The following is a 15,955-nucleotide window of genomic DNA, read 5'->3' on the forward strand; positions in this document are numbered from 1 at the left end:
GGGGAGGGGCTTTTCAGCAGAGAGAGCAGTGACAGGACAAGGGGTAATGGTTTTAAACTGAAAGGGGGCAGATTTAGGTTAGATATTAGGAAAACATTCTTCATCATGGGAGTGCCAGGATACTGGAATAGGTTGCCTAGAGAAGTTGTTGCTGCCCTTCCTGGGAAGTGTTCAAGGCCAGGTTGGATGAGGTTTTGTGACACCTGGTCTAGTGGGAGAGGTCCCTGCCCATGCAGGGGGTTGGGTCTTGATGATCTTTAAGGTCCCTTCCAACCCAAGCCATCCTATGATTCTCTACCTCCTTAGGAGCTGTGTCCTGACTTCTCTGCAATACCCGAAAAAGCTTGGTTTTTCTTATAGGCAGCTCAGGAGACAGCAGGGAGACTCAGTGCCTGAGGCAAGTTGCTGCTTTTAAATTCTCTCCTGGCTGATGCCCAGCAATGGGGTGTGGTTGGTGGCTAATTACAGCCATTAGTGGCTCATTTCAGGCTGGCTGTTCAAAAGCTGGGCTGCCTGTGGAAGGTCAGTCTGGTGCTGGGGCCTGCAGAGGATGTGTTTGCAGCAGGAAACTTTGAGATGATTTTCTGTGTAGCTCGGTGTGACACATGTGGCATGGTGACAGTTAACATCTGTGTTGACATTTTCGCCAGAGTTAGGGAAAAGATAATTGTCCTGCCAGTAATCCCTGGTAGTCCAGGAGAATTCCAGATGTCCATTTCCCTCTAGTTATGGGTTAGACTTGTCTAGGGAAACACCCTGTACTTGTACAATGGCAGTGGAACTTTTGCAGTGAGCTGTGTGCAGTCAGAGCAAGCTAGCTTGCCATTTAAAGATGTGGTGAGAGACAAGAAGTGGTTGTGCAGACTGAAAAGATGGGATAAGCTGGTGACAAAGAGCTCACAGCATCCAGCGCAGTATTTGATACCAAAAGCCACCACATACCAGAGAGTCACTGCCTAGCTCTGAGAATCCTAAGTACAGCCAGCTGGGCACCATCCACACAAGAAGGGTAATTTTTTACCCTCTCTAGCTACTCATTTTAGTTGGTTATGAAAAAGCCTCTCCTCAGGGGAAGAACTTAACAATTCTTTGTATGACTCATTCAAGTGGGGAAGAGTTTCTCAGCTTCTCTCAGATGCCTTTTCCTTTCCTTTGTCCCCCCGTGAATTGGTTCAGCCCCTTCTACCCCCTCCCCCCCCCCAAGGTGGTTCGGCCCCACCCACCGTTGCCCCTGGCAACTCCCGTTGGTGGTGACTCTGCCGTTGTGGCTCCTGTGCTGAGCTGTGCTGGTCTCTGCCTCTCTGGCTGCTCCTCGCCGTTGGTTTGCTCCTTGCTCCCGCCTCGTCCCTGCCTTTCTCCTACATCCCCTGTCCCTACCTTTGCCCTTCCCTTCTCCTGACTCCCCCTTTTACATCCCCCGGCTCGGCCGGCTGCCTCCCGCTGCTCCCGCGGGGCTGTGCCCGTGCCGCAGCTCGCAGAGCTCCCGGGATGGGGCTCTTCACCAAGAAGCAGAAGCTTCCCTGCTCTGGCAGTGCTCCTGGGCAGCCCTGCGCTGCTGCTGCTGCCGGCACCAGCGCCCCTGGACCTCAGCAGCAAGGTCTGGGCAGGCTGCACCGTGCAGCTGCCCGCGGCCACCTGGCCTGGCTGAGGCGCTGGAGCTGGTGGATCGAGATTTGGGGCATCGACCGCCGCGACAGGGAGAATCGGTGAGGGGCTGTGGGCCGCTGCTGGGACACCTCGGGTGGCGTGCGGGAGCATCCCCCCTGCAGGGTTTGTGTGGGATCCCCTTGGAGCTGACTGCTTGCAAAGCAAGATGTGCCCTGTCAGCTGGGAGGGGGAACTCGAGAGCTTTCCACTGCTGGGAGCTGCTGGGTGGGCACCAGTGCTCCTGGAGGTGCTGGGCTGCTGCTTGGCCCTGCTCTCCCTGCAGGGTTCTCTTGCAGCTTCTGAGGCCTCCCCAGGTCTCTCCTGCCCTGTGGGTGATGTGTGCGGGGTTGCAGCAGCAGTAGCAGCAGGCAGCAGGAGCAGCAGGATCTGGGCAGGGTCCCCCGGGCTGGGTGGTGCCACAGCTTTGGTTCTTTCATTGTCTGTCAGTGTTAAGCTCCCATGTTTAATTCTCAGGACACCTCTCCATCTGGCGTGTGCAAACGGCCACACAGAGGTCGCCACGTTTCTAGTAAGGCACTGCTGCCAGTTGGATGCTGCTGACAGTTTTGGGAGAACACCCCTGATGATGGTGAGTGAGAGAAGTTCTGCTCTTGGAAGAGGGGCTTATTGACTGTGAAATGAAAGGAGAGGTGTCTGGCAGGACTCTGTACACAGAGCTGTGTGGAAACACGCCTGTTTGATTTGGAGTGGAACAGGCACCTGTCAGATCATCTTTGCAGGTGCTCTTCTTTCCCAGTGGTCAGAAGCTGGGCGAGCTGTGATGGAGTGAAATGTGAATTTTGGAAGTCTTCCCTTTTTTTTGTGTGTTCTCAGGCAGTGCAGTTCCAGCACCAAGCGTGTGCTGGTTTTCTGCTAAAGTGTGGTGCAGACCCAAACCTCAGAGACGTTGTCGGCAACACTGCCCTCCACCTGGCAGTCCTGTCTTGCAGTCCTGAAGTTGTGGAGCTGTTACTTGATCATAATGCCAGTCTTGATGCCAAGAATAAGGTAAATGTTTCTGTTTCTAAAGGAGGTTGTTTCAGAAAGCGGCAGCAATATTTCTGTTGAAGACTATTTTTGATGATTAACTTGGTGTATTTGTCTGTCCTTTCAGGAGGGCTTTACCCCACTCAGTCTTGCTGTCTCCGAAGGTCAGGTAGAGACAGCTGAGTTTCTCCTGAGAATGGGAGCTGATGTGCATGCTCGAGACCAGCAACAAAGGTAAGGGGTTTATCCACATGGGTCCCTTGGGTGTTCTTTCAGTGGGATTGCTAAGGGGCACAGCAGCTTCATGTGCACTGAAGTGTTGTACGTGTGGCAGCTTGGTGTGACCATGCAGTGGTTTTGACTCCCTCTCCCATGTTATTGTTGCTTTTAATGGAACCTGCTTTTTCTTTTGTTCATTGTCAAGTAATGGGAGAGCAAGCTGAGAGCACGCAGGAATGAAAATATTGACTGTCTGTGTAAAATGATGACTTCATAGCCTATCTGGATCTTTCAGAACCCCACTCATGATGGCTGCTTCTGTTGGGAAGATGAAATTGATCCAAGTTCTCCTGCATTACGGTGCTGACATTTCCCATGAAGATACTAATGGGCTGACAGCTGATGAATATGCTTGTATTTATGGGTATCCCAGGTAAATGTTTAACTTTTTGATTCAATTAAGTGGTCAGTTATAAGTGTAGCTGTTGAATATGGTGTTCCTTCTCTAATGTGGTTAGGTGTGCTTTGTTAAAGCTAGGCTGAAAGAGTGTACTGATGCCGAATTTTGCCCCAAAAGGCGAGAATAAACTGCCTCAAAGACTTGGTTTGAGTCAAATAGGCAGGAGGTATTTTATTAACGACGCGCGCCGGAGAAATCGCAAGGGGATTTCTGAATTCCCGTGACAAATGCAAGCCTTTTTATACATTTTGATTACAGAATTACATCATAGTACATACATAATCATGCATATGTATATAGAGGCGTGGTATAGGCGGGGTGTAGGGTGGAGCCTTTCTTTTGAGGAGCATCTTGGTGGTCGTTCCGGTTGCCTTCATCATTGGCAGGGGACGCCCCGTGAGTCTTCCTCCTTTAAACTTTTGAACTTCTTCCTAATTTGGGCAATCTCCGATGTACTTGGCTTGGCCCCCATAGCTTGGCAGAGGCCTTTGGGTCAAGCCGACCTCATTGGTTCTGAAATGCGCTTAGCTCTATCACTGCCTGTTCCTATCTCTCTTCCCTGCCACTGTGTTCCATTCCCTAACTAATTTATTGCTCTATGTGGTTTTCCTAAACGCTGAGTTTTCTCCAGATGCTCTATATCCTATGCTTTAACCCATTATCTCTTGAAAGTAACTGTTTTAGGGGCTTCAGTACCAAGCAGGAGTTAATAACTTGGAATGTGCATCTATAGGATGAAGGGGACTGCAGGGAACACTGAAGTGTGTACCAGCCCTGCAGAAAGCTCTGTGTGTCTTGCCCTTCAGAAGTACTTAGGAGTACCTGAATTCATGTGAATGTGTGTAGGATGAATAAAAAATGGCTGTTAACTCTTCTGCTAAATGCTACCTGCCAGGAAGTGGTTGTTTTTAACAACTCTGTTTCCTCTCTCTCTCTCTCTCTCACTAGTTTTAGAGAGCAACTGTCAGAAAGTGCAGCTCCAAAGAAGGCAGAAGCAGCTCATGCAGGTGACATGAAATTGTCCTGTGATCAAACACCTAGTTCCTTCTCTGAGTTTTAAAATCCAGTCTGTCCTTACGAGGTCACATAACCCTAAAAGAATCTTAGGAGATTAATATTTTTATACAATGAAATTTAGTCTTGTGCTTTACCTCTCAGAACCTACAGTGAAGGTTTTATTTTCTCTGGGTTCTTAAGGGTGTTTTATCAGAACTGTGTGGCAAATGATCAGCAGATAGTGTCCAGGGGACATTTCTTGGCATTATTACTGCAGTCTCTGGCTGGCACCATGAAGCACGTCCTGCATCATGAGAGTCCCTTTGCTGTGCTGCAGTAACAGGCTGAGTGTGAGGTTAAGCTTTTGCTCTGGGTTATGCTGTTTGATTTTCTTTCCCTTTTCAGAATAGTTTGTAACTGGGTAGAGCAGCAGCTTGTATTGTCTCTAGCATAATATTACACATCATACTACGTGAACTAGTAAAACTTTTTCCTCTGCTGTGTACTCATGTGTGCAGTGAGTACCTTGTTCATATGTACTGTTTGATTTTTAGTATGCCAAATCTGATTTCACCATGTTGTTTAATGTTTGAGCAGGAGTAGAAGACTTTTCCAAAGGAGGCTTAAAAAGGTGAGACTTTACAAATACCTACCACTTCCTTGAGGGGTGATTTGAGAGGCACAGGTGTCATCATTGTGCTTTGCTTTTTAAGCAGATCTGAGAAAAAGGGGATTGGTAGTGGTTGGAGAGCTTCTGCAGAACAATTGGATTTCACTCCCAAGGTATGGTGCATTTACAGGGAAATTGTCCTTTGAAAAGGAGTTATTTGAAGGCAAGTAACTGGGATTGAAAGCAACTGCAGTTCCAGCCAGCACTGTTTTCTCCTTAGAACCTTAGAGCTCTCTTCAAGTACCTCAAGGGAGGTTGGAGTGAGGAGGGAAACAGCCTCTTCTCCTTAGTGAACTGGGATGGGAGCAGAGGAAATGGATGGGAGCTGCACCAGGGGAGGTTTCGGATGGGTGTTAGGAAACATTTTTTTCACTGAGAGGGCTGTCAGGCATTGGAATGGCCCAGGACAGTGGTGGAGGCACCATCCCTGGAGGCATTGAAAAGGCGTTTTGACCTGGTCCTTAAGGACATGGTTTAGTAGTTAGATGATGGTGTTGGTCAAAGGTTGGACTGGATGATCTTGGAGGTCTTTTCCAACCTGTACCATTCTGTGATAGAAGCCGTCTCTGGCCTGCCAGCCTTTCTTCTGCTGTCAGTTTTTCCTAACAGACCATAGGTGCGGCAGAGTGTGCAGTAGAGTTGTGATTTGGCACAAAGGAGCAATAGGTAACGAAATAAAAACCACGTTGTTTCATTTCTTGGTGTTCACTTGGGTCAGATTTGCAGACCCTAAAAGTTTCTCAGTTACTTTTATAGTCTGTTCTGTTCTTGTCCTGTGAGATTATTATTGTTTTCTGTAAATTTGGTGGTTAGATCCAAACAGATAGAGGAACAGGGCATTTCTTTGTGAGGACCTCCTGAAATCCTCCCATCTGCTGCTGTTCCTTTCCTCCCTATCAGGTTCCCCCACCAGCACTCAATGGCTGAGTTACTCAAACAGGTTCTTTTCTATGAGATGGCATTTCGTGCTTGTGTTTCATCTCACACTGCATGTTTTCCCTTTTTTTTGAATGCTCAGGCAGTGTTCTCTTTGTCAGCTCCAAGCTCTGGTGCCTGCTGTTCTTACTGGTGTGCTGAAGAGTGAGCAACTTGTGCAGTGATGTCAGGAGCGTCTGTTGTGTTGCAGTGGGGTTCTGGAGGGGTGAGGAGCAGGAATGTGGCAGTTGGAGATGCCAGCATGTTTAGTTTGAACATGATTTAATTTTCTTGCCTTGATGTAAATGGAAGTGATGCATTTTTCTGGCATGATACTGAAATTGAGGGGTGTTTTGGTTAGTGTACTTACAGGGGCTAATTTAGGCATCAAGTCTAGGGATGTAAACAGTTCTTTTGAGTTAGTTTCTATTGAAAAAAAAAGTTTCGCTGAAGTACATCTTTCTTTACAGAAGCAGCAGGAGCCAAAGGTGACATGGTACATGAAGGCTTTCCAGCAGCGCAGGAAAAACAGTAAGCTCTCTGGGAAAGATTACATGATAAACTGATCTGTAAAAGTAGACTTGCTAAGTAGAGTTTTATATTTTTTCTTCTATAGTAAGCAAGAAAATTAAATTTTGAAGACACAGCACTTTGTAGTTTCAGAACCAAATAAGCCATATTCTTAACATTAAGCTATTGATCCCCTGCTAAGCCTTTGTCCCTGGCCAAGCCCTGCCTCTGTCGTGCTCATCCCTTCCCTACCTCCTTTTCCAGACATTCCCCAGTGACTCCTCTCCAGTGTATTCGTCTGGAAATTTGCCAGTTGAAATTAAATAAATAACACCTTTGTTCACATCGATTTTTTTATTCCTTGTGCTTTTAGATGATAGCCATGGTTCTAGAATCAAAAGTTACTAAAGAAAAGCCTCAAACCTAAAACAGTATAGTGGCAGAGTGAAATAAAAACACTGAGTGTCTCCTTTCCTCCCTGGTGTGTAGGTTCCCTGCCACCCATGGAAAAAGTGGAGAAAGCTGAGGATTTTCTCTGGACTGCTCTGTGGGATTCTAAGGTACTTTGTGTGAGGGACAGGAAGTTTTCCATGGTGGTGCTGGGGAGGGTAGGAGGAAGATCCAGAAGCACCTGAGAACTTGCTTCTGACCTGGGCCTGACCATTGCTGGTTTCCTGCTTTCCTGCTTGTGCCCCGTGTCTGTCAGGGGCCCTTGGACATTGTTCTGCTGCAGGCAGCTGCTCAGGTAGGGGTGGGATGAAGTCTGCTCAGGAGAAGGAATTGGGCCTCATGGCAGCTGGACCTTGAGTTTGCTTTTTGAGCTGTTTCAGATTGGAGCAGGAAGCCAGTGATTTTCTTGGAGCAAAGCAAGGGGAAAGAAGAAAGGAATGATGGGTTCGGGACTGGTGGAACCAAAATGAAGCTGGGCTGAAGTGGGGAAGTGCTTCTCAGGGGCTGTGCAGAAGCAGGGCTGAGACTCAGGACCTCAGGCATGCTGCTAAAGATTTGCCTGGAAACACAGAAGGCCTTGTAAAAGAAAGCAAAGTTTCCCTTTTATCTTGCACAAAAAATGTTCTTCAAGCTGTCAGTGGGTGGCAAAGCAGATGCTTGTTTCTGCTCTTCCCATCTTTTTTGTTTCATCTCTTTCAGGAAAAAGCACCTGAACAACATGGAAAACAAGAGAAGAAAGAGGCTGCTGTAGAGCTAAAACCTGCCATTGCTGGATGTATGAAAAAGTACTTACTTAATGGTAGCCCTGATGAGCCCAACACAACTTGCAGTGAAAACCCTGGTGAGATAAGTGATCTAGATCCAGATACTTCCTCAGTGAAAATAGATCCACATAGAGTAAATGAACTAAAATAGTGGTTGACTTCTGAGGTTGCAAATTTTATCCTGGCCTGTAAATCCTGGTGGCCACTTGGCAGAGTAGGAAAGCAGCTTTTGTGCCTTTATGTTCCTTCTCTGAGACCTGAAGTTGTGGTGTTGGAGTTGCATATGGTGCATATGAAGTTGGATTGCATATGGTGCTCTTTGCAGCAAGGGCCCTTCTTGCTTTTGTTGCTGTGTTCTCCCTGAAGCAATCTGACCAAAATGTGCAGATGGAGAGGAGAAGGAGGACTGGAGTGCCTTGGGTGTGCCAGTAGCATTCCCCTTCCTGGCAGGTGCTGTTGGATTGAAAAACTGTGCTTGCTCTTGGATAAAGCCAGGGGAAGCTTTGAGTGGAGCTGAGGAAGAGCCCTTCTGTTTCAGTGCCTCAGCTGCTCTGGTTTCAAAATGTAGAAGGTGTCTGCAGTGCCACTCATGTGTGCGTGTGTGTGTGGAAAGCACTGCCAGCTGGGTGAGAGGGGAGCACTTTTGTTCCTCAGTTCAGGCCTCAGAGCAGGAGGAGGCCCCCTTTGCATTGCTGGAAGCATCTTGCTCGTTACTGCATGGCACACAGTTTATCTGAGAGACAGATCCTGCACCTTGAAGACACTGGAGTGAATTATTTGTGGCCATAGTGATATTCAGAAACTTTCTTTTTTACATAAGAAAGTAAAATGCCACCAAAGAAAGGATTTAACACAGATACACATGAAATCCGTTTTCTGATCATTTTCTCTCTAGCAGCTCTCAAATGTGAGGGTATGTGATGTTTTCTGTAAAGATTGTTCTCACCGTTAATCAAGATGCACTCTAGGAGTAAATAAGTAGCATTAAGTCATGCTGGTTGTAAAAATCTGTTGTTTTCCCTGTAGGTGAGCACTCAGGATCTACTTTCCATGTGTCATCACCAGCAAAAAAAAGAGGCCTAAAGGAAGCCACTGAAAACTCTGAGGTGCAGGTATGTGAAGCCAAATATTTTGAATTAGAGTCTGGACTGGTAAGAGGCATTAGAGAATAAATTGCATTATACAGTAAGGTAAAGAAAAGTAACCAGAAAATGACTAATGGTGATGGCAGAGTCCTGCAGAGGAAGGTTGTGTTACTGTCTGAAGTTGGATACAGTCCTCTTAGGATGAGGAAAAATCCTTGCCAGATGCTGGATATTTGCTGTTCTGCTGCTTTGTTTCCAACTGAGCAGTGTTGTTGCTGCTGTGCTGTGCAGACAAACAATGCAGTGAAATGCATTTTTTTCCCATGCAAAATGCATATTGAAGGGAAGAGGGAGATTTGTCTGTAACAGGCTGATGTGTGTGATTAAATGTGCCTGGTCTTCCTCTTTGTGAGAGAAAGGTCATGCAAGAAACCTTGAAATTTGGTGACCTTTGAAGCTTTCCCTGCCTCTGCAAAACGTGTGTGTTTGGCCATGTCCGGAAGTATTTGAAAAAGATTTTTTCTGATGGCATTCATGAGGGGAATAGGGCAGGCATCCTGTTGGTGTTGGGCATCTGGGGCAGGGCTGGGCAGAGGGGTCTGGAGTGCTGTGTAACACCTCAGGGGAGAGTGGAGCACATTATTTCCACTTCTGGGACATGGTTTAGTGGGCATGGTGGTGTTGGTTTCCCAGTTGGACTGGAGGATCCAGAGGTCTTTTCCAGCCTTAATGCTTCTGTGGTTCTATGCTATGACTCTGTCCATGCAGAAGGCATTAGCCCAGCTCCAGAGTGAAAGCCATTTATTCCATCAGCTGCTGGAAGATGTGCAGGAGCAGCAGCTCATGCAAGGAAGTGCAGTGACTGTTTCCCAGGAATGGTTTAATGACATTTTCCACAAACTCCGAGCTGTTGCTGAGAAGCAAGTGTACACACTGGAAGAGATGAACAAGGAATTAAAGGCCAATTGCACTGATTTAAGAGAACAAGTCTTTAACTATGAGGCTGACGAAGTAAAAAGAGAGGTAAAGTATACATTGTTTGCAGTGTTGAAGGCAACTTCTTTGGTGTAAATTTCTGCTTGTGTTTTGGGCCCCCTTCTGAGGGACCTGCCTGTTGCTCAAAAGGTCTATTTCAGCCACTGACCGAAGCTTTCTGTTGTATATTTGGTGATGTGTAGCAATATTTAAATTTGTTCTTTGTGTCTGTGTTAAGGCTAATTAACTGTTCAGGAGACTGGCTAGAATGTCAGTTACACTGTCGTTCTGCAACTTCTACCAGTCCCAGGCAGAGCAAAAGTTTAAAAGTTGCCATACCGGTTTTATTAAACTTTACATTCTGAAAAACAGGAACTAGTGCTGTTGACTAATTAGACATTGGTGTGCTGTTTGTCTGCCTCGGTGATGTGAACAGTGCTTTAAAATTGCATTTCTTTGTTCCTCTAAACCCCAGAGTGTTTGAGTGAGGTGAATAACTGCATGTGTCAGATAACCACATTATTCGTCATTTTTCATGAAGCAGCAGGGAGATAATTTAGAGGTGCTCAGCTTTTGACTGCTGGTGGCAGGCAAAATTTTCCTACCTTTGGGATTGAGTCCCAGGACTGGTCTAAGTGTATAATCATATAAGTTAAAGTAAAGGCATAGTTCATGTTCTTACAACCTTTCTTGTGCTCATCTAACCATTTCATCAGGGCAATGTCAGAGAGCTGCAGCAGGAGCTTGGTGAAGCTCTTAAAAAGCTCTCTGTGGCAGAAGCTTCACTGGAAGTTGCTACGAGGCGCTGCAGGAACCTGGAGGAAGCCAACCTGGGCTTGGAAAAGGAATTGGAAGAGGCTAAATCCAAGGTACATGAAGTTGTCCCAGAGTTCCAGAACCAACTCCAGCACCCCCCAGAGATGGGATGATGTGTGGAGGAGTCGCACTGTTCGATAAACGTTGGTGTCCATGTCTGTGACATGAAGGACACTATGTCCGTTACTTGGTCCGAGGTTTGTATGTGGCAAGGTGCTCTGCAAAAGAGACTGACGTGTCCGTTGCTCATGGCATGTGGTTTGGCCCAGCAGTTTGTCTGATTTCTGAAGGGCAGTAGAAATATGGGACTGCTGCATTGGGCTTCTTTATGCTCACTGTGTTCCTCTCACCCCCCCTTTGGTAACAGAGGATGACAGAACCTTTTTGGTTGGAAAAGACCTTTAAGCATCAAGTCCAGGTGTTAAGCCAGCACTGCCAAGACCACCACTGGCATCATGGCCCTCAAGCACCACATCTCCACATCTTCAGGGATGTGGAGTACCTTGAGTGCTGGTGACTCAACCCCTTCCCTGGGCAGCCGCTTCCAGTGCCTGACAACCCTTTAGGTGAAAATATTTTTCCTGGACCTTGGCCTTGTTGAACCTCTTAGAGTTGACCTTGGCCTGTGGATCCAGCCTGTCCAGGTTCCTCTGCAGGGCCTTCCTACCCTCAAGCAGATCAACACTCCCACCCAACTTGGTGTCATCTGCAAGTCTGCTGAGGGTGCACCCCCTGCCCCCATCCCGATCATTGGTAAAGATATTGAAGAGACGGGGCCCCAACACTTAGCCCTGGGGGACACCACTGGTGAACAAAGACCAAATGGATTTAATCCATTCACCAGCAAGTTTCCAGTTCTGAATGGTTTCGTACCTTATTCTGCATAGATACATATATTCTCTTTATTTATTTTTTTTCCCTCTTGTTTGGCTCTGCTGCCATTTCCATCCTGAAGCAGCCTTCTTGCAAGGGCTTCTTACAAACTGGTTTTTGAGTAGCTCTTGCTGTGCTCTTGCAAAAATGAAAGTAGAGAGGCCTCAGAGTTCTTAAATAGAAATCATCTTCATCTCCTTACCAGAGGGGCAGTGAAGTCGCTTCAGGAGGGGGATGAATTTTTATTTCATATTTTCAATGAATGAGGGAACCAATAGATGCAAAGAGTGCCATGAGTCCCTTAAAGAGTTGGAGGGTGAGTGTTGGTGCTTGGAACCATGCTGTAAGGGATCAGGGGAGGGATGGGAGAGACCAGTCTAGAGGGTGGAAAAGTAACGTGTTTTGTGGTTGTTTACTAGTAGAACTGAAGATCTGAATGTATTTGAAATGTTGACAGTTTTTTGGGTAGTGGGTATGTGAAGACATAGGCAGTCGCCAGAAGTAATACCTGCAGTCAAACTGTGGCCTCTTGCATCACAAGAGATTGCTTTGAGTTTTGTTAAAAAAATACTGATTTGGAGTATGCTGGTGTAGTGTTTAAGAGGAATAATACTTGAAGCCTTTCTTAGATATTAGAAAACAGGAAATCCTCACAAGCAGCTGGTGATAATTCAGAGATGCTCAGCTTTTGACTGCTGGTGGCAGGCAAAAATTTTCCTACCTTTGGGATTGAGTCCCAGGACAGGTCTAAGTGTATAATCATATAAGTTAAAGTAAAGGCATAGTTCATGTTCTTACAACCTTTCTTGTGCTCATCTAACCATTTCATCAGGGCAATGTCAGAGAGCTGCAGCAGGAGCTTGGTGAAGCTCTTAAAAAGCTCTCTGTGGCAGAAGCTTCACTGGAAGTTGCTACGAGGCGCTGCAGGAACCTGGAGGAAGCCAACCTGGGCTTGGAAAAGGAATTGGAAGAGGCTAAATCCAAGGTACATGAAGTTGTCCCAGAGTTCCAGAACCAACTCCAGCACCCCCCAGAGATGGGATGATGTGTGGAGGAGTCGCACTGTTCGATAAACGTGGTGTCCATGTCTGTGACATGAAGGACACTATGTCCGTACTTGGTCCGAGGTTTGTATGTGGCAAGGTGCTCTGCAAAAGAGACTGACGTGTCCGTTGCTCATGGCATGTGGTTTGGCCCAGCGTTTGTCTGATTTCTGAAGGGCAGTAGAAATACGGGGACTGCTGCATTTGGGCTTCTTTATGCTCACTGTGTTCCTCTCACCCCTCCCTCTGGTAACAGAGGATGACAGAACCTTTTTGTTGGAAAAGACCTTTAGCATCAAGTCCAGGTGTTAAAGCCAGCACTGCCAAGACCACCACTGCATCATGGCCCTCAAGCACCACATCTCCACATCTTCAGGGATGTGGAGTACCTTGAGTGCTGGTGACTCAACCCCTTCCCTGGGCAGCCGCTTCCAGTGCCTGACAACCCTTTAGGTGAAAATATTTTTCCTGGACCTTGGCCTTGTTGAACCTCTTAGAGTTGACCTTGGCCCGTGGATCCAGCCTGTCCAGGTTCCTCTGCAGGGCCTTCCTACCCTCAAGCAGATCAACACTCCCACCCAACTTGGTGTCATCTGCAAGTCTGCTGAGGGTGCACCCCCTGCCCCCATCCCGATCATTGGTAAAGATATTGAAGAGACGGGGCCCCAACACTTAGCCCTGGGGGACACCACTGGTGAACAAAGACCAAATGGATTTAATCCATTCACCAGCAAGTTTCCAGTTCTGAATGGTTTCGTACCTTATTCTGCATAGATACATATATTCTCTTTATTTATTTTTTTTCCCTCTTGTTTGGCTCTGCTGCCATTTCCATCCTGAAGCAGCCTTCTTGCAAGGGCTTCTTACAAACTGGTTTTTGAGTAGCTCTTGCTGTGCTCTTGCAAAAATGAAGTAGAGAGGCCTCAGAGTTCTTAAATAGAAATCATCTTCATCTCCTTACCAGAGGGGCAGTGAAAGTCGCTTCAGGAGGGGGATGAATTTTTATTTCATATTTTCAATGAATGAGGGGAAACCAATAGATGCAAAGGTCCATGAGTCCCTTAAAGAGTTGGAGGTGAGTGTTGGTGCTTGGAACCATGCTGTAAGGGATCAGGGGAGGGATGGGAGAGACCAGTCTAGAGGGTGGAAAAGTAACGTGTTTGTGGTTGTTTACTAGTAGAACTGAAGATCTGAATGTATTTGAAATGTTGACAGTTTTTTGGGTAGTGGGTATGTGAAGGACATGGGCAGTCGCCAGAGTAATCGCAGAATCACACAGAATCACAGAATCCTAGGGGTTGGAAGGGACCTCGAAATCATCTAGTCCAACCCCCCTGCCAGAGCAGGGCCACCTAGAGTACATCACATAAGAACGTGTCCAGGGTTTTGAATGTCTCCAGTGAAGGAGACTCCACAACCTCCCTGGGCAGCCTGTTCCAGGGCTCTGTCACCCTTACAGTAAAAAATTTTTTCGAATATTCAACTTGAACCTCCTATGCTCCAATTTACACCCATTACCCCTTGTCCTATCACTGGTCACTACTGAGAAGAGCCTAACTCCATCTCCCTGACACTCACCCCTTACATATTTGAAAACATTGATGAGGTCACCCCTCAGTCTCCTTTTCTCCAAACTAAAGAGACCCAGCTCCCTCAGCCTTTCCTCATAAGGGAGATGTTCCACTCCCTTAATCATCTTAGTAGCTCTGCGCTGGACTCTTTCAAGCACTTCCCTGTCCTCCTTTAACTGAGGGGCCCAGAACTGGACACAATACTCCAGGTGCGGCCTCACCAATGCAGAATAGAGGGGGAGGAGAACCTCTCTTGACCTACTAACCACACCCTTTCTAATGCATCCCAGGATGCCATTGGCCTTCTTGGCCACAAGGGCACATTGCTGGCTCATGGTCATCTTCTTGTCAACCAGGACCCCCAGGTCTCTTTCACCTACACTGCTCCCCAGCAGGTCAGCCCCCAACCTATACTGGGACATTCGTTGTTCTTCCCCAAATGCAAGACTCTACACTTCCCCTTGTTGAATTTCATCATGTTTCTCCCTGCCCAACTCTCCAACCTGTCCAAGTCTCTCTGAATGGCAGCACAGCCCTCTGGTGTGTCAGCCACTCCTCCCAGCTTAGTGTCATCAGCAAACTTGCTGAGGTACATTCTATACCCTCATCCAAGTCGTTGATGAAGATATTGAACACACTGGTCCCAGCACCGACCTGCAGTCAAACTGTGGCTCTTGCATCACAAGAGATTGCTTTGAGTTTTGTTAAAAAAATACTGATTCGGAGTATGCTGGTGTAGTGTTCAAGAGGAATAATACTTGAGCCTTTCTTAGATATTAGAAAACAGAAATCCTCACAAGCAGCTGGTGATAATTCAGAGATGCTCAGCTTTTGACTGCTGGTGGCAGGCAAAATTTTCCTACCTTTGGGATTGAGTCCCAGGACAGGTCTAAGTGTATAATCATATAAGTTAACGTAAAGGCATAGTTCATGTTCTTACAACCTTTCTTGTGCTCATCTAACCATTTCATCAGGGCAATGTCAGAGAGCTGCAGCAGGAGCTTGGTGAAGCTCTTAAAAAGCTCTCTGTGGCAGAAGCTTCATTGGAAGTTGCTACGAGGCGCTGCAGGAACCTGGAGGAAGCCAACCTGGGCTTGGAAAAGGAATTGGAAGAGGCTAAATCCAAGGTACATGAAGTTGTCCCAGAGTTCCAGAACCAACTCCAGCACCCCCAGAGATGGGATGATGTGTGGAGGAGTCGCACTGTTCGATAAACGTGGTGTCCATGTCTGTGACATGAAGGACACTATGTCCGTACTTGGTCCGAGGTTTGTATGTGGCAAGGTGCTCTGCAAAAGAGACTGACGTGTCCGTTGCTCATGGCATGTGGTTTGGCCCAGCAGTTTGTCTGATTTCTGAAGGGCAGTAGAAATATGGGACTGCTGCATTTGGGCTTCTTTATGCTCACTGTGTTCCTCTCACCCCTCCCTCTGGTAACAGAGGATGACAGAACCTTTTTGGTTGGAAAAGACCTTTAGCATCAAGTCCAGGTGTTAAGCCAGCCCTGCCAAGACCACCACTAAATCATGTTCCGAATGGTTTTGTACCTTATTCTCCATAAATAGATATATATTCTGAAACAGAAATCACTCTTATCTACTTTTGAGAGGAGATAAAGTGACTGAAGTCACTTTAGGAGAGGGATCAAGTTTTATTTCAGTATTCAATGGGGCAGGAAACCAGTGGTTAGAGAGAGTGCCATGAGTCCCTTAAACGGAGGGTGAGTGTTGGTGCTTGCTGTAGGGGATTAGTGGAGGGATGGTAGAGACCAGTCTAGAGGATGACAAACTAACAGGGGTTTGTGTTCATTTGCTAGTAGAAGTGAAAGTTTGAATGTATTTGAACTGATGACAGTTTTTTGGGTAGTGGCTATGTGCAGACATGGGCAGGCACCGGAGTTCTTCAGCAGCAATTGTTTTTTCTCTATAAAAGCTGTCCCAACTGATGTGGATTCTTGCTGTGTTTTCTCAGTGT

The 15,955-nt window shown here is 46.8% G+C and overlaps 1 protein-coding gene across 1 annotated transcript; it reads left to right on the forward strand.

Moving 5' to 3' along the window:
- The first annotated feature begins 612 nt into the window (after window positions 1-612).
- LOC115600240 (ankyrin repeat domain-containing protein 26-like) lies at window positions 613-15,195 on the forward strand. The gene is made up of 15 exons (XM_030468533.1): window positions 613-651; window positions 1,546-1,706; window positions 2,122-2,236; window positions 2,482-2,655; window positions 2,762-2,868; window positions 3,149-3,286; window positions 4,262-4,320; window positions 4,907-4,940; window positions 5,026-5,092; window positions 7,554-7,695; window positions 8,645-8,730; window positions 9,472-9,726; window positions 10,395-10,547; window positions 12,200-12,352; window positions 14,956-15,195. The coding sequence occupies exons 1-15, from the start codon at window positions 613-615 to the stop codon at window positions 15,193-15,195; spliced, it is 1,923 nt and encodes a 640-aa protein (XP_030324393.1).
- The last annotated feature ends 760 nt before the right edge of the window (window positions 15,196-15,955 follow it).

The sequence above is a fragment of the Calypte anna genome, unplaced genomic scaffold (genome assembly GCF_003957555.1).
Source record: "Calypte anna isolate BGI_N300 unplaced genomic scaffold, bCalAnn1_v1.p scaffold_148_arrow_ctg1, whole genome shotgun sequence".
Taxonomy (NCBI): Eukaryota; Metazoa; Chordata; class Aves; order Apodiformes; family Trochilidae; genus Calypte; species Calypte anna.